We start from the raw sequence: 22,848 nt of genomic DNA, 5'->3' as shown, positions 1-22,848 counted from the left end.
TGAAAATGTAAAGACTGTTTGGAAGCTGGTATTGGCTTTAATTGATGCAATAACTAGAAGATTCCTGATAACACAGATTTATTCTTTTTGTGAGGTATTGCAAGGGAGCTACAAGTTAAGCTGCAAAGTGAGTGCGTTTAAATGATAGCTATAGAAAAAATGGCATTACTTACAGTCTGGGTATTGCTAAAATCTATATTTTGGAAGCACTTTTTTATCTTAAACCTTTTTGCATATTTTTCTAGCAGCCTATCTTATTCTGTGTGTAATGCAAGTTTTAAATAATAATTTACATATTCACAGTGCTTTCTGTCACAAACTGGGACCTTGTAGCCCTGAACATACACAAGTCACTATTCTCCACTGCACCAACCAGGATTCAATTCTGTGGCTCTGTGGTTAGAGACTCAGACCTCTGCAGTGCATAAACCAATAGAGGTGTTATAATGTTCAAGTGCATTTCCCACTGATTAACTTAACTTGCATGTGTTCTTCATTTAACATGCATGTCATTTGATATGTAGTTACTTGAAGGTGAAAGACCACAAAACGTACAGAATATTTAGTCACACTTTTGACTCTGTCCCCATGCTCACTTATCCCACCCCTACTGTGCGCAGCATCATAGTTCCCATACTTTTTTTAATGCACTTCGACCACTGCATCATTATGACGTAAGATAAGATATAAAGTACAGGGAATCTTTAATAGAATTAATCTCTTGCGACAAACAAGTTCGCACCCCTGGCGAAAACAAGTCAATAATCTATGTGAAATGGTTAAAATGAGAGAAATATGGGATTGTCCAGCAAATATAGCAAGAGGAGTCACCCAGAAACTGAAAAGAAACTACTGTGAATGTGTTATGACGCAGATCTTGAGCGATCAGATAGATGGGAGTATACCAGGGCAGTTCTTGACCCACAAGTGTCTCCCTAGCTTCGAATCATACTTGGACAGAATTTTCCAATTTCAAGCTAGATGCCTATATGTGCAATTTAGATGTGGCGCTTAGCCGCTAAGATCATTTACATCAAATGGGATAAAGCAGGTTGCCCACCATACCACTGTCCTCACTGCCCGCAACATGTGGAGACGAAGGAACACCTTTTCTTTTTCTGTCCCTGCTACACACTACCTCATGTATTTTTATTTTATTTTATTGATTAACTGAAAACTACCTCATAAGGAATGGCTCTTCGCAGTGTGCAAGTCTGTGGGCGTGAGAAGCTACTGGGAAGTGACACGGAAGAACAAATTGTGTGTGTCGTCTCTCGCTTTTTGCAATGGGCATGGACAATCAGACCAAAAGTGATGCCTCTCAATGATTCTTAACCAAATAGGCCAAAGGGAGACACAAACTTCATAGTCCTTTCTTCCAGCTAATGTAGCCCTAAAGGCCCTAAACAGTAAACCTCGTAGTAGTACAAGTAATTCTGATTAAAAGGAGAACAGCGATATTGACTGACTGCTCTCTCATTTCCTGATCTTGGTAAGCACAGGCTTATACCCGCACTTTATATGACACTGATTGTTGTTTTAAAAATCATAGGCTGGCATGTTGCACTTTACGAGAAACTTCTGAGATCACCTAATACCGTACTGTAAGTATCTGGCTCTTTAGCGTTTATATTCATTGCATATTGATGATTTTACTTGATGATTGTATATTTTATTCTATGTGTTTTAATGTACTGAATGTAATACTTTAACGGTTCTTTAGTCAACATAAAGTAATTAACAATAAATAATATAGGTTGATTCGGGAATGCCAGCGAAAAAGAATAGCATGCAATAATATTTCACTACAGTCTCCAACTGGGATGGGGAGTGGGTGCTTCCTCAAAAACACCCCAAAACTCCCACACCCCAAAACTCCCAGGTTTGTGGGTACCTTAAGTATTGTTTCCCCCTGCCAACCCCCAGCTCCCAAATATGCTTCAAAATATGACCCGATTGGCGACAGATGTACATGCTTGTTTGGTGTGAGAAAGTTGAGGAAACACCATTCATTTCCTGAATAGTTTATGCTAGTTGGATTTACAGGAGAAACAGCCTTCTATTTTTCGGCCTTATCCTCCATGAAACAGCACCACATCAGGCACAATGCCAACATCTACATGGCACGGTGCCCTAGCACAATAAATGAACACTCTGTACCCTTACACAGGCACACCCCTCCATGGCAGTGTGCATGCACAGAGGACAACAAAGGAAGGACTCAAATTCAAAGACAGCACCGAACCGCAGCACACAAGTGGTTAACTAGAGAAGGCTGGGATAAACTGACGCAGCACAGCACACCCACTACAGAATACGCATAAAAGACACTTAAAGGCAGTTTATAAAATAAGGAAAACAATGCCATAGTGCAACACACCAAGCCCCAAGGGCACACAATGGAAACTTCACCACTAGGTCACAACATATGATGAAAACACACACAAAAAACACAATTCAATCAGCAACAGCAGGGGCGCAGCTTGGTCAGTAAGATTGGGGGGCAGGGCCAGACTGGCCGTAGTGGGCACCGGGCAGTTCCCCGGTAGGCCGCCAGGGTTGGGGGCTGGATTTGGGCCCCTGGGGGCCGATTTTATTACAGGGCCGTTTTTATGCATAGCTGCAATATCGGCCGCTGTATGAAATCGTCCGACACCGGCCGTGGCAAACAGTTCAGCTGCACCCCCAACACTCCTGGAGGCCGGCCATGCACTTTGCCAGGGCCGGTTTTGGTTCCCAACCTGGCCCTGTTGGGGGGGGAGGGGGGGGAGATGCAAGCATCAGATTTCCCAACGATCGCACTGGCCCAATCCGATAAAATATATTATGAAAAGTTGGACACTATGGGAACTAAGGAGGAAAGCAAGAGGAGTGGGGATTGTTAGGGGTACTTAAAACACAATAGTTTTCATCGTAAGAGAGATAGAGAGAGAGAGAGAGAGAGAGAGAGAGGGGCAGAGAGAGAGAGAGAGAGAGATGCTATTCGTGTGAGAGTGGGCATGTAAAAATCCAGTGTGAAATCCGACAGACACCTCACCATACCTGACTGAAAGGATCTATACCCAACTATTTGCTACAGAATACATTTTTAGGGGGTGTAACACCCCTCCATAAGCTATGCTCATGAGCAACAGCAAACTCAGAACAACGTCACTACTGTACCAGCAAAGAGAAGGGCTACAATGTTGTCAGAATCCTGGAGGGCTGAACAGACGCTGCCAACCATATTTTACCAACTGAGTCGGGTTAAGATTAAGTCTGGGCGGTAAACACCGCTCCGCTTGCGGAGTTTGCAGAGTTTTCTGCACTGCACGTTACGCAGAGCTCGCGGAGTCCTGAAAAACTCCGCTTCGCATTGCAGAGCATTGTTTTTTTCCTCGCTCGCGTTCGTCAATGTCAAGTTTGCGAGCGGGAGCGAGGAAAATCCACCTCCTGGTGAGATGTTTCCTAGTTCGCGATCGTCAACATCAAGTTGGTGAGCGCGAGCAGGAAAAATCAAACTCCTGGCGAGATTTCTCAACACGGGTGATCAAATTTCTCATTGCGAGTGGTCGCGTTTGCTCGCATTGAGAAACAGTCCGTTCACGTTGAGAAACTGCTGCTCGAGTAAAAATCTACTTGAGCGGCAGAAAGGAAGCAGCGCCCACTTGCACTGTGCATGGTGCTGTTTGCGATGATTGCACAGTGCGGACAAGCACCTGGCACTGAAAATCACAGCGAACTAGCATTTATCTAATGCACTCTGCTGCTTGCGGAGCTCCGCGTAGTGTGGCGGAGTTTGTTTGCACTTCGCAGAGTTCCGCGTAGCAGAACTCTACGAACTACTCAAAAAATATAAGACTCTGTGTATATGATGCCTTAAATGTACTCATGGCCATGAAGATAATCTCTAAAGAAAACAAAGAAATCAAGTGGATCGCTTTGCCAACCAGATCGACTCAAGAATGTCAAAATTTGGAGGTAGAGAGGTAAAGACGACTTGAACAGTCTCAGTTACAAGAACTAATTCTACAGCAAATTGCCTTTAAGAACTTGGTTCAGCAGAATTGCCAGACTGTGCAAAAGACAAATAAAGCCCCTCTGTCCAACTCTGTCACACACTTACTAATTATCATCGTGAACACCAGCAAAAAGACAGTTCAATGGGAATACCTTTTTAATTTGGACAATAAGTTTGAAATCCACGATGATATTGAAGTATTAAAGTGAAAGGGAATGGCTTGCAGGCTGGAACTGTTCTGCAGAGGATTTGAAAATAGCAAGGAGCTTGGTGCCTAAAGCTCTTGAACCATATGTAACTGAAATGGGTCAAGGAGCCATCATAAGTGTATATGTGACTTCTAGTTCAACAATGAATGGCACACGATTTTCTTCTGGTGATTTTCCAGTGGTTCAGATGGTTTACTGGCAACAAGCTCCAATGGTCCAATGGCTCACAGTACTATGGTTCTAGGGTTGAGACGCCGGTGTCTTATAATGGTGAAGAAGATGACAATTATGATGATGACGATTAACGAAAATGACGATGCTGGCTGATTCTTTGCATAAATCTGTTTTTGATTTTGTTCCTTATTTCCAAGTGGGAGAGGTGTGGTGCAGCAGCCAGGGCCTGTGACTCTGGAGCACCGGGGGTCACGGTTCGATCCCCGGCACCTGTGGCAGGTCAGCTCAGCACCATGTGCCTCTGTGCAATAGCTCACTTAATGTTCCCGACGGCCCACAGCACCATGACGCCCTCGGGCAATTGTTTGCGCTTTACAAATACTGGGATATTTTTGATTAAGTCAAAAAGGATCAGGAATCTATTTGTGTGGGAACACTATTTATTAATCTGTTCCACCCCACAAGGATATATTGGAGAGCTGTTATGAGCTTCGAGATTGCACCCCGGATATATCAACAAGGGATGTCCTTATTTCAAACGATTTTATTAAGGATTTTAATACATAACAGACGGCTGACAGATATACATGAGCTAAAAACCTACTGTACATAATATATTGTCACAAAGATGTCTGGTGCTAGGTACAGTTGATGTTATATAATTAATAAAGAGCTCAACAATACGGTACTGCCACTGTTGCACAACTGTGAGAAGAAAAATAAGAAAGAAATAGAAAGAAAGTCAGAAAGATAGTAGGGAGAAAAGGAGAAAGAAAAGATCTAGAGATAGGGGTGATCATCCAACATTAGTATGGAGGTGGAGAGGAAAATCTGATAGGACTTATCTAGTATTGCCATGATGTAGCATTATGAGCCTTAAGGACAAAAGTACAAAACAGTGCTATGAGGTGCAGATGAGCTGTATGGGACAGGTGTGGAACCCTTCTCATGGGGGTTAATTATTTCTAAACAGTGGTCAAGGTTGTTCCATAGGGCCTTAAAAGCCCAGATTCAGGGGTATTGTGTAGCGAGGATGGAGTGGGCGCCTCCAATATATCTCAACCATTCCCACCATCTGTTATCAGAGGCATTCCCCAGTGATTTCCAAGAGGAGAGGGTGGTTCTGAGGGCAATGGTGAACAGTAAGTCAACTAGTATTAGTTCTTCCTGTTGTAGGCTCCTCATGTTTGAGGGGCTTAAGGCGCCACAGACAGAAAATGAGAAATTCTTGGGGAGGTTGGTTTGGAAGATACCATCAACAGTGTCAGCAAGGGATGTCCTACTGATTTATGTTTAATGTTGTGTGAATGTGTTTTGATACCAGTGTGGTTTCTGATCCTCTATTTACTCTTGTTCGTGCTTTTTTTTTATTGGCTTGGAAAATACATTTGTTCCTTCAAACTATTGCTCCATTTGCCTAAAAGACCTACTATATATTTACCATATTCCATTATTAAAAAATAATTTGTGCCCATCTGTGTTAGGAGTGGTAATGGGTGTACCGAAAAGCAGTCTGTTTAAATGTATTTTCATTAGGACAAACAGAGTTGCAGCGATGATCTGTAGCGGCTTATAATTCAAGCACTGATCAAAGAAACATCGAAGGGATGTACGAATGTGAGAGTGTACACATGAATTCCTAAAACATTAAACAATGTCGTCAGGATCCCAAACTCCCTTTCACCCCACCAATGGCTGGACACAGAAGCACACCAATCAGGGAGAATGAACGGAAAATGGGGGGGGGGAGAGAGAGAGCGAGAGAGATGCTACTCGTCTGATTCTTCAACATCTCAGGATCTCAGACTCAACAGACATTTGCTTCATAGTTTCAAATAAACACACAAGTCGACTATGAGGTGCGTAAATACAGGGATGAAAGCAACCAGTAAAATCAACCTTTGTCAGAGCTTACCGAACTGATTTGTGGATTGTACAGTTACGAGTCTCACGCCGAGCAAGATGAAGGCGTAGATCTCTAGATGTAAAAAAGAACAAGGACTGCCAAGTGAAAGACAATGCTAGATAGTACAAACAAGCAAATAGACAAGTAAACCCAGCCTAACTCCTGCTAACGTGAGGGAACTGGAGTAGGGAGAGAACAAGAAAGGCTAAGGATGGGCATATACTACTGAACATGTCGGAACAAGGAGCCTTACAATACAACGGTAAAGTTGTCGGATAGCTACTGCATGCTTGCAACGGACTTAAATGTTCCTGCTGAATAGAGACTGCCCTGGTAAATATTATTTGAACCAAAAATGGATTACACATATGGTTTAGCAGTCTAGCTCATGAACATAGCTTCCGCTGCCCAAATCTCCTTTTATCCCCTTGTACACATCAGACATGCAAACTTTCTCCTCAACCGCTATCTGTGTCCCTCCTTCAGGTCTTGTGCAATTCCTCCCCATGATGTTAGCCAGGCGCTTCCTTCAATTCCCATTGGAAGATTCTCCGCCCATGAGGTTGCTGGAGATCTTGGTTTATTTGGTTAGAAAATTCCATGCTAAATATCCAAACGGAAGCAGGTTCCAAAGAGCACTCTGAAATATCGTAAACCTTCCAGGCAACAAGGGACTGTAAATCAACTGGGGCACCCAAGAATCAAGACAATCAGAATCCAGAATCTCATTCTAGCTCATATTCAGGTGCGCTATTTAAAAAAGTGGGAGAAGAAAGACTTTCACCAGTACATCAATTTGGTTTCACATGAGACATACTAGCAGATGAATCTGCCAGTTGCAAGTAGTTTCAATCTGAATGATACTGCCCCACTCATTACAGAATCTGAAAAAGATGGTGTTGGCTGGGAATATTGAACCCCAAATATTGATGGGACAGAATATTGTTACAATAATATTAAGAGACAAAATATCGAAAGGTAAGGTTCCATACATTTGCTATACCTAACTCCACATATCAATACCTTAGTGATTCATATATCTTCAAAGTACGTAGATGAGGACTTAAGAATAGAAAATCCACACCCTCCATCTGTCCATTTACCTTTCAATATTTTGTCCCTTGTTGTTGGCTACTCGCCTCAACAGGGTGAAACGTTCAGTAGTGCATGCTGACCAAATTGGCTTTATGCCTGGCAGGAGCACTGGGCACTGCCTTCACCGCTACACTTAGCTTTGGTCTGCACGGACGAACTACTGGGAGACGCCGCACTTCTGGTGGTCATAAAATGGGCTTTGGTACTTTGCACTAGCCCCATCTGCTGGCAGTCCTCCACAAAATGCGATTTGGACGAGTAGCGGCTGCTATGTAACAACAGTGTTGGGGCAGCTTGGGGATACAATAAACTATAAAAGCACTTTACCTGCTGCTCGCTGCTTTGCTGTCTCGGTGCTCTTCTGCGCTAGTGCTAGTGCACAGGCTCCCAGACTCCAGCGTGAGAGAAGAACGGGAATTGGCCTGAGCTGGCTGGTTTTATGCTCCCATGAGTAATGAGAGCCTGTGGCTGCTGTTCTCTCCAACCGGCAACGCAGCTCGGGTTGGAGAGATCTCAGTGCACATATCGGTTTGACCATCTTAAGACAGCCGGCTGAACTGACATGCGCACTGACAGTAGCACCCAATACTCCTCCTTCTGTGATGTCATCATGATGGCCCCACCCCTAAGACTCGCTCTTCAAGAAAAATACAATTATAATAAAAATGGGTTTATTTTATTTTTAGTGTTTGCATTTGCTGGCAAGAGGGTGATGCTCCTCCGCCATAACGGTGGAGCCCCAACTGATCTGGACTCAGGTTTAGGTGGTGGGTGTACATATTGTACATAGAACTCTGGGCCCAGGTTCGAGTGAACAAAGCCCTCTTAAAGGAATTCCCCATAGATAGGGGCACATGACAGGGTTACACGCTTTCCCCCTTATTGTTTGCTCTTGTGAAGGAGCCCCTAGCGGAGCTCATACGGGTGGACCATAGACTTAGTGGCTTTGGGTGGAAGGTGTACGCAGGTGATATGCTTCTCTTCATTTAGAGACCCCAGGACACCATAACACGACTCATGAAAATCCTGATGATCTAGGAGGAAGCATCAGGGCTCAAAGTTAATTGGGAGAAGTCGACGGACATGAGGTAATGGTCCTGGTTGCCTCTCTTGATGGCGGGAAGGGGTGCACTCTTCAAGATGGTGTCCTTACCCCATTTCCCATATGTCCTACAGCACTACCTCTACCCGCTACCACCCACTTTCTTCACAGATTTACAGACATAAATTACCAGTTTCCTCTGGGTGGTGAAAATACCTAGGGTATCCTTCGAAAATTTTTGATTCTCCCTCTACGAAGCAGGCTTAGGTTGGGCAGATGTTAAACTATACTACTGGAAAAGCAGTGTGAGGAGCTGGGAGGTAACGGCCTGGGTTGTGACTGGCACCAACTGCTGGAGCATGCGGACCTGTGAGAGGAGGTAGGTGATTGAACCGTGACATGTCAGCCAGGGCGGGGGTGGGAGGGAAAGGGGTCTGGGGCACTCTCCTCCCTCGTTGGGGAGTTTCCTGAGTCCAAGGGGTCATAGTCCGGGGGACATCTGATCGATGTCCAGTGGTGAGCAGAAGGGTTGCTGTCCAATGCTGATACTTACCGGGCTGTGAGAACGCCTGCCCTGCCTGAGCTTGTTGCAGCAGGGGAATCACCTAATCAGACAACATGCCTGGAGAACAGTTGAGTAGCCCTGGATATGGAGGGTGTGGTGAGGTGTCTTTATACCCCTCAACTGCCTCGGTGACTGAGGAGGGGGCTGAACACTGAGCGGCCAGCACTCGGGAGAAGAGGGATCCTTTCTGCTCTCAGTCTCAGCCAACTGGACTGGGACCATCCACATCCTTTTGAGCCTGGACAAAGCTATTATCAGTTGGCACAGAGGAGGCTCTGGTTACAGCCTTATTGGTGTGACCTACCTGAGATGGTCTGGACTTCCTCTGGGTCCCCCTGATTGCAAGGTGGGGACAGTTGCCCTGGTATGCTGCCTCCTCTACACAGGAGCAAGAGACAGGCCTTGTCCCGACCCATGGGTAGGGATAAATAAACACCCCAGCCCATGCAGCAGTCCTGCATCCAAAAATTCGCTGGGGCTACCAGGAGTGGCTAGATGAGAGATGTCACAGAGAATGGCCGTGATGCACCTGAGACTCATCATGGTCCCAAACCCCAGACGCCTGGAACGACACCTAGTGGCCCCCGCCCTCGGAAGCCCTCCCACCCCCACGGACCATGCACGCAACCTGGGAATCATCCTGGACTCAGAGCTCAAAATGGACCGCCAGATCAACTAAGTCTAGTCCTCCTGCTTCCACACCCTCCGCCTCCTACGTAAGACCTTCAAATGAATCCCCCTCGAACACAGAAAGACCGTCACTCACGCCCTGGTCACCAGCAGGCTTGACTACGGCAATGCACTCTATGCCGGAATAAACAAAAACCTCACCCGCAAGCTACAGAACATCCAAAACGCTGCTGCAAGACTGGTCCTCAACCTGCCAAGACACTCCCACATCTCCCAGCACCTGCGCACACTCCACTGGCTCCCCATCAAAGCTAGAGTCACCTTCAAGATGCTAAGCTACGCTCACAAGGCCCTCCACGACACCGGACCAGCATACCTGAATAGCCGACTCAAATTCCATGCACCCCAAAGGACCCTATGATCAGCCCAGCTCTCCTACGCCGTGGTCCTCCGCACCAGAAAGACCAGATCGGGAGGCCGCTCCTTCTCCTTCCGTGCGGCCAGAGCCTGGAACGACCTTCCGCTCCACCTCAGACAGATAACATCGCTCCCCATCTTCGTAAGAAACCTCAAAACCTGGCTCTTCGACAGACCACCTCCTTGATGGACTGGAACCTGCGAACCCCGCCCACACCCCCCAGCGCCTTGAGACCCTTACGGGTGAGTAGTCGCACTTAACAAACACCTGATTTGATTTGATTTAGACTATGGAGCCCACAGAAGTACAAATTCTAGTGGCCACAGAGCAGTCCAGACACACTCTGGAAAACAACTGAAATGCTGGCTGTCAAGGTAAATGAGAGGTCGCTGGCGATAGCAAAGGAAGTGTGGCACTTGACAGTAAAGGTGGTGGACCTGAGAACAATGGCATGCTCTGCTGCAAACTGAGCCCTTCACCTCGAAGACAAACTTGAACATTTGTAGAGTAGGTCTTGATGGATTAACCTCCACTTCGTTGGCATCCAAGAAAGCGTTGATGGGTCTGACCCCAAACTATTCCTAGAACAGTGAATACGGGATGTACTGCGGCCAGATAAACTCTCTTCTGTATTTGTGACTGAATGAGCTTATAGGGCCTCGGTACAAATGCCATCTCCGGGTCTTCCCCATCCCCCCATGGGCCATGATCACAAAAGTTTTTAAATATAGGGATAAGGTCACATCCTATGAACAGTACACACCAGGGACGACCTCTGTCATGGAGCCAGTGACATACAAATATTCTCTGACTATATGAAGACGGTCCAACAAATGTGTGAAACATCTACAGCCATGAAGTAAAAACTTAAAGCTATGAACCTGAAACATATGCTGCTGTTGCCGGCTAAGTTTAGGGTTATACAGGACAGCAAATCCTATTTCTTTATCTCCCCAAAGGAGGTGTGGGATTGGCTAAAACTGGACGGCAGAAAGGACGCAGGGCTGACCACGGACATGCCAGGATGCTACCATGAAGTTGGGTGGCATGGATGACTGTCGGCTAGTGGATGGAGTACTAGGACTGACCCTACTGAACCACTTGAAGGACTGGTTGTGCACTGGCTGGTGTATCCCCCGGTAGGTCCCTCTCCAGATACATCGGATCATCAACTGAATGAGACCATGGTTGGGGGCGGAGGACCTTGGCCATGAATGGCGTGCTAAGTGCTTTGGCTGCTGCGCCCGCTGCTACCAGGCAGCTGCTGTGCGATTGTACCTCTGGTGAAACCTTGCCACCTGATAAGTATTACAGGTCCTACCAGTACAAAAGAACTGATGTGGACTAAATGTACGGGGTGGAGTGGCTTAAAGTGACTTTATATATATTGAGTGATGTTAGTTTTGATTTATCCATGCACAACATTCTACAGTTATGATGTTAAGGTTGCTGCTAAGTGAGTGGGGGGGACCTGCATAGGAGGCTCCCTTTTTCCCCTGTGAGATGCTGGTCGGCGGAGGAGCCAAGTGGTAGGCTTGAGAGGTTTCTTGCTCATGAGGGTGCATAGAAGGTTTTTTTAGGGTCTTGTCCCTGCATGAGCAGTGGGCCCTGCTTTACTTGACCGTGGTGCCTCGCATGGGTCTGAGCCCTTTTAAATATCATGTTATGCTGAATTACTTGGTTAAGATCAGTTTAGAGGGGATTTTGTTGTTTGTTTGTAGCCACGTGATTGTTACTTAACTCCATTGTTGGGTGTGAGATGAGGGTGCACTTAGTTGGCAGAGTGTAAATCCGGGTTGTAGACCGTTGCGATACCGCCAAGAGGATGTGTCGATCTTTGGCGGTTACGATGGGTTACGATGCAAGCTCCTGTTTCGAGGATGCGTTGTGCAGCAGCGGTTTCGAGGAGTTGCAGGGCTGTGATGCGAGGTGCTGCGTCGAGGAGGTGTTGAGGAATGCCAGTTTGGAAGAGATGTGCTGTCCTGCATCGGAGATGCGTCGTGTAGAGGCAGCTCCGGGGTGGGGCTGCGAGAAAATGCATTGCGCTGCACCAGTTATGGCTAAAAGACCACAGCTGGGCTGGCAGAGCACCTTCAGGCCCACTTACAAGGGTCCAAGACTGGGGTGGCAGCACTTGGGGGATAGGACTAACATCAGGGAAAGTCCAAGGGCAGGGTTCAAGGTGGTTCAAGCCTTTTCAGTCCCTGAGGCTCTGATCAGGAGGCCAGCCAACTAGCCCTTGGAGTCCCACTGGTGGTCCTAGGCTCAAGATGCAGTTCCAGTCCTTTTCACTCAGGAAGCAGGGCAGTGGAGTAGCAGTCCTTCTTGCAGTAAAGCAGCACAGCAGACCTTCTTCTGAGTCTTCCACAGGTCGATATTTCTACTGGGGATTTGGGTCTGAGGGTCCACAATTTATTTTTGGTGTCATCTTTGAAGTAGGTGAAGTTTCTAGAGGGTTCCATCCTCAGAGGTGTTTGGAAGGTCCTTCCTCCCTACCCTGGCAGGAGGCTTGTCTGGTGGCACAAACGACTAGTGTGAAACCCTTTGTGAATGTGCTGAAGCAGAGTCTTTGTGATGTGCAAGTGGGGTAGGTGACAGCTAAGCCCTCCCATCAAGTCAGAGATGACCCATCATGGCAACACCTATTCCCCCTTTCCCCCATCCCTGTGAGTAATACACAAAGACCAACTGCCAGCTACACCTAGTCATGTGACCCAAGATATAGGCTGCAAACACCAAATGGTTAGTGCTGCAGTAACAAAGGATGGACAGAATGCCACTGGAATCAAACTAGCCTGGCTGATGAGGGGTGATACCCCGAAATAGGTCCCAGGATGCTTGTTACCGGTCCAGGGAGGACCTGGCCTGGCAGTTTGGGATGGACTGTTCCAATGGGGAGAAGGGTCAAGACTGATTTACATATGTCTGGGTTTAAACTGGAATGGCATGGGGAGCAAAAAAATGACTAATTTAGGCCCAGATCCGTGTACTGGGGGGAATGTTTGACATTGTTCAGAATTCTGCCTATCAATTGTTCTTTTTGCATTTGTCACCAAATGGTTAGGACAAGAAAATGCTAACATTCTAAAAGTGGCATTTTCAGAAATGTGACTTAAACTCTGACTTTACCATCAAAGAGGGTTTAAAATGTCAATTCTTTAGAGACCAAACTCGATATTCCTATCTGCTCCCAAATGAAAGTTTACATATATTAAATATTATAAGGTAACCCAATGTTATCCTATGGGAGAGATAGGTCTAGCAGAAGTGAAAAATGAACTTAAGAGTTTTTGACTAACAGGACATGTGAACGTTAAAACTAATGTCCAACTTTTTAAATACAATGCACCCTACCTTATGGGCTGTTTAGGGCCTACCCAAGGGGTGACTAATATGTATTAAAAAGGTATGTTTAGGCTTGTAAAAAGGTTTATTTTGCCAGGATGAAATAGCAGTTTAGAACAGCACAAAATTGCAGAACTAAGGCATGTTTAAAAGGATACTTAAGTGGGTGGCACAATAAGTGCTGCAGGCCTACTAGTTGCATTTAATTTACATGCCCTGGGTACAAGTAGTACCACTTTACTAGGAACTTACAAGTAAATTAAATGTGCCAATTGGGTGTAAACCAATTTCACCATGTTTAATGGAGAGAGCACAAGCACTTTAGCATTGATCAGCACTGCTAATGTCTGCAGAGTCCTAAGGCCAATAAAACCCAATTCAGCAGAGACAGAAGGGGTATGGCAAAAGGTTAGGGGGAAGACCACCTTAAGGCTGTCAGATCTAATGGATAGGTTACCCCTCCCAGACACCACAAAAAACTGGGGGTGACTTCCACGCTCAATGAGGTTAAGGAAAAAGAGGATTTTGTTGACATTTGGCAGGTTATACACCCTACGAGCAGGCAATATTCATGTTACTCATTGATGCATAATACTTAATGTTAATATACTTCTATCTGACCACTGATGCTAAGTCTTGATGGGAGGGACTAAGGGGACAAACTCTGGCTTGGCAGCTGAACCTGGAGGCCCTCTCTGATATGGTATTCAGGTCGGAGATTCTAGAAAGTTTGGAGGGATACTTGGAGATAAACTGGAAGTCTAGAGGCACCCGTGCAACAGAGTGGGAGACCATAACAGTAGGGCTTAGGGGCGAGTGTATTTAAAAAACATATGGTATTGAGCAGCATTTACAGCACACTATGGTGCAATAGGAAGTCAGGCTGACAAGGCTGCAGACAAGTGAAACTATGGGCACCGACCTAGCGTGGACCAGTCTGGAGCTTAGTTGGAGTATTGTAGACCCATGGGACACACTGGACAAATATACCCTTAGAGAATAAAGGAAAACGTTACATTGAGAAAGTGACATGTATGAAAGGCTCCTGGCCTGGTTATTAAATAGAGAACCCCCCACTTCATTTATATTGTCATTAAATAGACCTGACAGAACTATGGCAGTTACACAGGACCTGATCACAATCTTGGGGGATGGGATACTCTGTCACAAACGTGACGTATAGCCAATACGCCAAATTACAATTCCATTATATCCTATGGAACTTGTAAAACAGCGGACGAGATATCCGTCACGTTTGTGACGAAGTATCCCATTCGCCAAGATCGTAATCAGGCCCACAGTCAAGTATCAATGACACCTTATCGGCATATCTGGCCTCTACAATAGCAATCGACCGATGTACGTGGAACGGATGAAGGCAAACTTGGGTTTCATTAATCTCCCTAGATTGTTGTGAGGGATGCAAAAGCCCTAGATCGGGAAGTCACTAGAGAGGAAGTGATTGCAACTATCCACGCTTTGTCTTACAAGGAAGCCCCAGTGGGAATTAATTGTCCTAATTTTTCTACCATGTGTACTTGAACATCATGGTGGATAAGTTATTGAAGGTATATCTAGAGGCAAAACGGAATGGTATATTACAAGTTACCATGAGAGGGGGGGGGGGGTATTCTGCATAGAGAAACCCTGACCTGCCGTACTCAGGCTTTGACCGCCCCTCACGACCCCTATCAGGCCCTCTATTTCTCCATTAACCTTCACCCCACGGAAAGCTTCTCTGGTGTTCTTTGTTATAGGCAGCCAGGTTCCAGGACCTCTTTTACTCATGATTTCAGTAGGCTGTTAGAACCCTACATTGAGAGATTTAATTTTACTCTCCTGGGGGACTTCAATTTTCATTTAGACAATGCTTTATGTAAGGATACCCACTGTCTTTTGGAAACTTTGAGCAGCTGTGGTTTTTCACAGCTGGTCAGGAATCCTACACACATCGCGGGGCACACCCTTGACGGTGTCTTTTCTAATGACCTGCGTATAACAGTCGGGGAGCCTGTTCCCCTGGTTTGGTCTGATCACTTTGCTGTTCCTTTTGATTTACACTTAATGGCATTAGCTATGCCCCCTTCCAGCAACAGGAATTTGGAGGAAAGGAGGAACATTAGCCTGATAAGTAAGGAAGCGCTCTCCAATTTCCTTAATAACTTTGACCTTACCAAGTATCAGGATGCCAATCTGGCAGCTGCTAAGCTATCGCAAAAACTGTCCGCAGCAATGGATTTGCTGGCACCTGTTATCAAGCACTATTCCGCAAGAATAAAACCCTCTGCTCCCTGGTTCACGGAGAGACTCAGAAAGCGGAGACAGGGCTGCCGTAAACAAGAGAAGTTGTGGCGCGCAGACTTAGAACCCCTGAGTAGGGAATTGCATAAACAGTGTTTAAAAGAGTATAAATTAGCCATCATGGAGGAAAAGAGACTATACTTTTCAAATCTCACAGAATCTATGAAATCTCCTAGGGACCTTTTTAAGGTCATTAACTCTCTCTCCTCCCCTCATGTCTCTGACCCATCAGAATTTTCCCAGGAGCTATGTGACAAGATATCCGACTTTTTTCACACCAAAATCCGAGACATCTACTCTTTGCTGGAAGCATCTAATTCCAACACTAGGCCGCCGGCTCGACCTTCTCCTCTTCTGAGGGAGCGTCGCTTACGGAGGAGCCTCCTAGGCTGCTCAACTTTCCCTGCATGTCGCTGGAAGTGACTGATCGGCTCCTTGATCGAGTTAAATCGGGCTCCCCTTTGGATCCTTGCCCCCTTAAGGTGATAAAAACCTGCAGTGAGATTATCATCCCTCATCTTACTGTGGTCTTGAATGCGGCCATTTCAGAGGGATTGTTTCCCACTCTGTGTAAGACGGCTGTAGTGAAGCCTCTTTTAAAGAAACCTTCTCTAGATCCGGTAGAACTGAAGAATTATCGGCCAATCTCTTTGCTTCCTGTTCCAGCCAAGATCCTGGAATCCTACTTAAAATCCCATCTCAGCACCTACCTAAAGGATCACCACCTACTTGATGGCTCGCAACATGGATTCAGAAGCCACCACAGTACAGAGACAGCATTGACGGCTGTATTTAACAACATCCGTACTCAACTGGACGCAGGGCATACCACCCTGCTTGTCCTACTTGACCTGACCGCAGCCTTTGATACCCTGTCTCCTCACTGGCTGCTTGAACGCCTTAGAGAGATAGGTATCGGGGGCTCGGCTTTGGCGCTTCTTGTTTACTTCCTTAGTGAACGGGCACAGACAGTGAAGCTCGGCCAATTTTACTCAGCCCCTAAATCTTTGCTGTGTGGTGTTCCTCAGGGCTCCTCCCTGAGCCCAACACTCTTTAATATCTACGTTGCTCCTCTCGCTAAGGTTGTGAGATCCTTTGGGCTAAAGGTGCTGTCCTATGCGGACAACACCCAAATAATGGTGTCTATCTCGCATAGTATAGGGGATTCTGCTCGTAACTTCAAGAGCTGCATGCAGGCAGTTTCTTCCTGGATGGTGGATAACTTTCTGAAATTGAATGGAGAGAAGACTGAGGTCCTGATTTTTGGTAGTAAACAGGAAATTTGGTCCAGCGACTGGTGGCCGGACACGCTTGGCGTTTGTCCCTGCCTGGTATCCCATGGTAAGAACCTTGGGGTTATTGTGGATAACTACCTTTCTCTCAATTTGCAGGTCAGCCGGACTGTCTCTACCTGTTTTGGGATCATTAGGATCCTCAAAAAAATCTCTCATTTCCTCTCCTTTGATGCACGCAAGCAGGCGGTTATTGCTCTGGTAACATCCAGATTGGATTATTGTAATGCACTTTACTTGGGCATTAATAAGGGTCTAGTGCGGCACCTGCATTTGGTGCAGAATGCGGCGGCCAGGCTGCTGCACTAGCTTCCTGTGGACCGTAGGATCCTCTTTAAGACCCTGTGCCTGACTCATAAGGCCTACTATGGCACCGGCCCAGAGGGGATTGAGGCGATCGTCCATCATTATATTCCCAGTAGGATTCTTCGGTCCTCAGACAAAAATCTGTTAATAGTACAGAGGTTTAAGAAGGTCAAATGGGGAGGGAGAGCCTTCGCCACGGTTGCTTCTAAACTGTGGAACACCCTCCCGGATGATCTTTTGAGCCAGGTGTCCCATTTCTTTTCCGCAAAATCTTGAAGACCTGGCTTTTTTCTCAGACCTCGGTGTGAGCATGTCTTTTTATCTGCACCCCCAGTTTCCGTATATAGCGCCTTGATGCCCTCAGGCTAAATCCGCGCTCTACAAATTTTATATTCATTCATTCCTTCAGAGTCTGTCATAATGATGGTACCCAGGGCCACTGGAATTATGCAATTGTGTGGCCGTGGCATTTTTTTTGCATAATTATAGATTTGCTGCATTTGCAAAATTATCCATCATCTGCTGCATAATCTACAGATTTTAACAAAAAAAAATAGTGTCTTTTGTTCAAAATGTTCAAAAGTTACTAAAAGCGAAGCAACATGTGATGCTGCAAAGTGGAAGATCCTTTGCAATCTTTATCTGGTCACCTTTATGTTCTGTTCATTATTGCTATATTTGGATGTTAATCTGGTACTAAGTAGGTGCAAACAATGCCCAGAAAGATTTAGCAAGTTTAACAATGACAACATAATGAAGTAATACTATAATAAAATGTGCCACATTACGTTGCGTAATATGCCTTTTCTTGCCGCATAATTTACTCAGCCCTACCTCATAATTAGTCCCTGCCTGCAGCATAATTTCAGTGGCCCTGATGGTATCCAAGCCTGGTAAAAGAACACAATACAGCTCGGGTCATAGCGGCCACTGGCTGCGTTAAACATCGACATGAGAATTCGCCTTAGAGTTGGGAAACTACTTCATAAAGACCAATGTGGCTTCATTGCAGGCCGCAGCACACTCATAAACATCAGAAGCCTCAATCAACTTATGGTCTCCATACAGTGGGCATCAGATGAATATGCATTAGTGGCACTAGTTATTGAAAAAGGTTCGACTCCCTAGGATAGGAATACATTTTTGAGTTTCTTTACAGGATGGGACGTGGCGGGAACTTTCTGACATGGATGGGGCTCCGTTATATGGAACAGGTCAGGTGGGACGACATGAAGCAGCTGGAAGGGGGAGAGGGGGCATAAGGCAGTGGTGTCTGCTGTAGCCTCTGCTATTCACTATGGCGATGGAACAATTAGCTATAAGGCTAAATCCGGAAATGCAGCCATGGAAAATACAGGTAAGTGAGGGAGTCCCTATATGCTGATATTCCCTAGCTAGACTCTCAGTGCCTGTCTCTATTCTCTTGCAGACGCTGGAGGAGTTTGCAGCAGTCTCGGGATTGAATGTCAACAAACAAAAGTTTCTCTATTAAGGGCAGGGTGGCACTAGCGAAAATGGTGCTGTTACCACATTGCTTATACCTGCTACATAACTCTATCTACCCTGTTTTGAGGAAGGTTTTCAGAGAAATAGACTGCCTGTTGGTATGGGCAGGGAAAAGGAACATAGCGTGGTTAAAGGTTTTCAAAATCGAAAGAACTTGTGAAGATTTGTGCCTCCCAGATCCGAAGCTGAACTACATTGCTACAAAATTGCAGCATGCGGCAAAGTGGTGAGCAGAGATCCTGAACTGGGAACTTAGGCTTCCAGGGAGGGTGATAACAGAGGGAAGGCTGACGATCTTCCTCATGCAAGGTGCACTTCAACTCCTGGGCACACTGAGAGTCATCAGTTAGGTGGCTTCTACGTGAGAGCTGGCAGTATAAAGTCTGCTAAAATGGACTCCATTTTATAGATCTCGACTGATTGAGTAGCTGCAGCCATTTCGCTGCGTACTGGAATCAATGACACTGGTGAGAGAGGGTAGGTGGCTCACCCTAGGAGACATCTATCCTGGGGACAAGTTTGTAACCTCTGAGGAGGCCCCAAAGGACTTTGGGATTGATTTTGGGTGGTTCCTGTAATTTGCCAAACTGGTGCACACTGCCAGGGAGTTTTGGAATACCTTCCTGAAGGTAAAAGAGACTTCCAAATCTATGGAGGTGTTACTGGAGTTAGAAGAGATTTGTTTCACAGTTTAATAAAGTGCTGACTGATGATGGACCTTTGGTCACAATAAATGCTAGGCAGGCCTGAGATGGTGACCATCCAACTCCTCTGATGGATGGGGAGTGAAGGAGGACTTGAATGCAAGTGCAGGAAATTTGCAAGCAATGTGTGATTTACGTTGACACACTAGAACTATCTACACTGCTCTTAACTTACACTGCAGAAAATATATCCCTATAGGGATTCATGCTGTCCTAAATGTGCTGATTTGGGTGCTGCATTCCTGAACAGAATATGGATGTGTGGGAAGCTATCGGATTAGTGGTAGGAGTAGGTGTTTTTATCATTGCATTTTGTGTTGCTTGTGCAACTTGAATGTAATCTTGAGTGGAATTTTGAGGTAGAAGACAAAATAAAGCCAAGCACAGTTTATACAATGTGTGAAGTTAGGTAGTGGTAAGGCAGTCAGTAAAAGCTAAGATAAGATTGTTAGAGCTGTCACAGCATTTCTCAAAATGTTCAAAATGCGCAAATGTCATGCAAACATTTGATTTGAAATATTATAGCTTTAAATGTGCATAGAGTCACAGCTGATGAATTGCTACATTTGCTTGTGAAATCAATTGTTTATCGCACATAGAAATATAGACTATGCTATGAAGGAGTTAGGCCACATTTACGTGTTGTACATCATTAAGTTTAAAATGGATGCTGATCCTGTGTTCTGTTAAACTTGCTCCTGCTCATTCCCCATCCCATTGATATCCTGCTACAAACAGTCTCTCCTTTTCTTCCAGGAAGAAGTCATCGCAAGACATGGGTAATATTGTGTAGATAATATTGTGTCTGATGGTATTGTGGATAAGGCTTCTATTGTGTCCCCAAAGTATCATTATCAAGGTCTTTCGCTGGAAGTTCTGGAGGAGACGTTTGAGTTCTACAAGCCAATGTTCAAGAAATGTTTCATTTGTGTTGTACAATATCCGAGATGAAGCTGCTGAGAAAGCAATGGAAGATTTATCTTACCTTAAGAAATGGGTTAATGTTTGATTGATTTAGTAAGTCATAAATATTACATTGTTTCTGATTTGTCAAATGTGACCCTCACCATGATTATACTATGCTGAGTTTGCAAAATCTATTAATAGAATTGTGTGTTTTGCTATAAAACCTTCTGTGCCCCAGTAGTTGGGGGGCTGGCTGGCTATACTCATGTTGATGATGGGGCTGCTGCTGTTCTAATTTTCTTTTTGGCCTTCCTTTGCCATTTGCCTTTTGGCCCCATGCAGTCGCAGCAAGCTCCTTTGGGGATACTTTGCTATTTTTTATATGGCCTATTATGCTGTCAGTACTCTTTATGAGTGTGGCATTTAGATTTTCCATTTCAAATCTGCCTAACAGAATTATTGTTATTTTTCCTGTACTCAGTTTTGATTTTCTATGATATGTTTTGCCTATATTCTTTTGTACTGCCTTTTAATTTTTTGTAATAAAATCCTTTTGCCTATTTTTATTCTAGAACTCAGTCCTTTATGCACTCTCTATTTTATACTGTTTCACTATGCATATTTTTGATTCCCTGATGAGGATTGCTGTTCCTAACCGCTAGATAAAACAAGAGTTAAAGAGTCAATTTGTGTGGCTTAGTGAGACATACGTGTGACACTGTAGCCCTCTGATAAAGGGCTGTGGCTGAGTAAAATTCTATAAAAGCATCTCACATTATTCAGATAACATTGATAAACACCTGGGCACTTTCAGTTCATTATAACTCACTTAATTGCACTCCCCAAAATCAAATCTTTTTACTGAAGAAAGCCCATTTTACCCACTGGATGAACGCTATTTATTTCACCATATTTTGATAAAGATGTAACACTTACGTAAACCTGAGCAGTAGGGACAGCTGTCTTCGATCGAACAATGCACTTTAGTTGCTCCATCTCTGCTCCTAGCTGTTTTTCCAAAGTATCCACTTGTTGCCCGCATTTAAGCACATCGGACTGTGAAGAGAGAACTTTCTTAAGTCACATGTTGCCAAACAGGTAATAAACCACATTACTTTTTGTCCTGAAACCTTGTTTTAACAAGAAATGGGTTAATGTGTGCTAAACTGAGATACAGGAGCATATCCTGTAAGATAATTAAATGCCAAGGCTAAGTTATAGCTGGGGACAGGAATCCTCCTTTATAAGCACAACAGAGGGATTTTTTATGTCCCTTCATACAGGCCTGCCAGCAGTGTTCATTTCGTAAGAGAAGTCCCACTGCTTTCGTCCTGCAGACCATGGTGTCCTCCTTGACCATCTTCAGAAGTATGAGACTGCATACCAAACCCATGAATGAAATGCTCACAAATCATCTTCAGAAGTATGAGACTGCATACCAAACCCACGCCTGAAAGGCTCACGACCATCTTCAGAAGTAAATGACTACATACTAAACCCACGCATGAGATGCTCACAGACCATCTTCAGAAGTTAGAGACTGCATACCAAACCCACGCATGAAATGCTCACGGACGATCTTCAGAAGTAAGTGACTGCATACCAAACCCATGAATGAAATGCTTGCAAACCATCTTCAGAATAAAGAGACTGCATACCAAACCCACGCATGAAATGCTCACAAACCATCTTCAGAAGTATGAGACTGCATACCAAACCCAGACATGAAGCACTCACGGACCATCTTCAGAAGTTAGAGACTGCATACCAAACCCACACATGAAATGCTCACAAACCATCTTCAGAAGTAACAAACTGCATACCAAACCCACGCATGAAATACTCACCGACCACCTTCAGAATTATGAGACTGCATACCAAACCTACACATGAAATGCTCACGGACCATCTTCAGAAGTAAGTGACTGCATACCAAACCCACACATGAAATGCTCACGGACCATCTTCAGAAGTACGAGACTGCATACCAAACCCATGCATGAAATGCTCACTGACCATCTTCAGAAGTATGAGACTGCATACCAAACCCATGCATAGAAATGCTCACGGACCATCTTCAGAAGTATGATACTGCATACCAAGCCTACACCTGAAAGGCACACAGACCACCTTCAGAAGTACGAGACTGCATACCAAACCCAAGCATGGAAATACTCACGGACTACTTCAGAAGTATGAGACTGCATACCAAGCCCACGCCTGAAATACTCACGGACCATCTTCACAAGTTAGAGACTGTATACCAAACCCACAAATTAAATGCTCACGGACCATCTTCAGAAGTATGAGACAGCATACCAAACCCATGCCTGAAATGCTCATGGACCATCTTCAGAAGTTAGAGACTGCATACCAAACCCACACATAAAATGCTCACCGACCATCTCAGAAGTTAGAGACTGCATGCCAAACCGATGCATGAAATGCT

General features: G+C 45.1%; 1 protein-coding gene and 1 pseudogene across 1 annotated transcript in view; one reads left to right on the top strand and one right to left on the bottom strand.

Annotated features, from left to right (window-relative positions):
• The window catches only part of CFAP206 (cilia and flagella associated protein 206), a 334,518-nt gene that overhangs the window by 159,722 nt on the left and 151,948 nt on the right, over positions 1-22,848 (bottom strand). Inside the window, exon 8 of the mRNA XM_085609221.1 lies at positions 21,336-21,455. Coding sequence (XP_085465347.1) covers positions 21,336-21,455 — 120 coding nt within the window. The remainder of the gene's footprint in view (positions 1-21,335; positions 21,456-22,848) is intronic.
• On the top strand, positions 1,192-4,536 carry LOC146817634 (transcription factor Dp-1 pseudogene; annotated as a pseudogene).

This window comes from Triturus cristatus, chromosome 6 (assembly GCF_964204655.1).
Source record: "Triturus cristatus chromosome 6, aTriCri1.1, whole genome shotgun sequence".
In the NCBI taxonomy this organism is placed as follows: Eukaryota; Metazoa; Chordata; class Amphibia; order Caudata; family Salamandridae; genus Triturus; species Triturus cristatus.
This window is presented reverse-complemented; position numbering and strand designations above follow the sequence as displayed.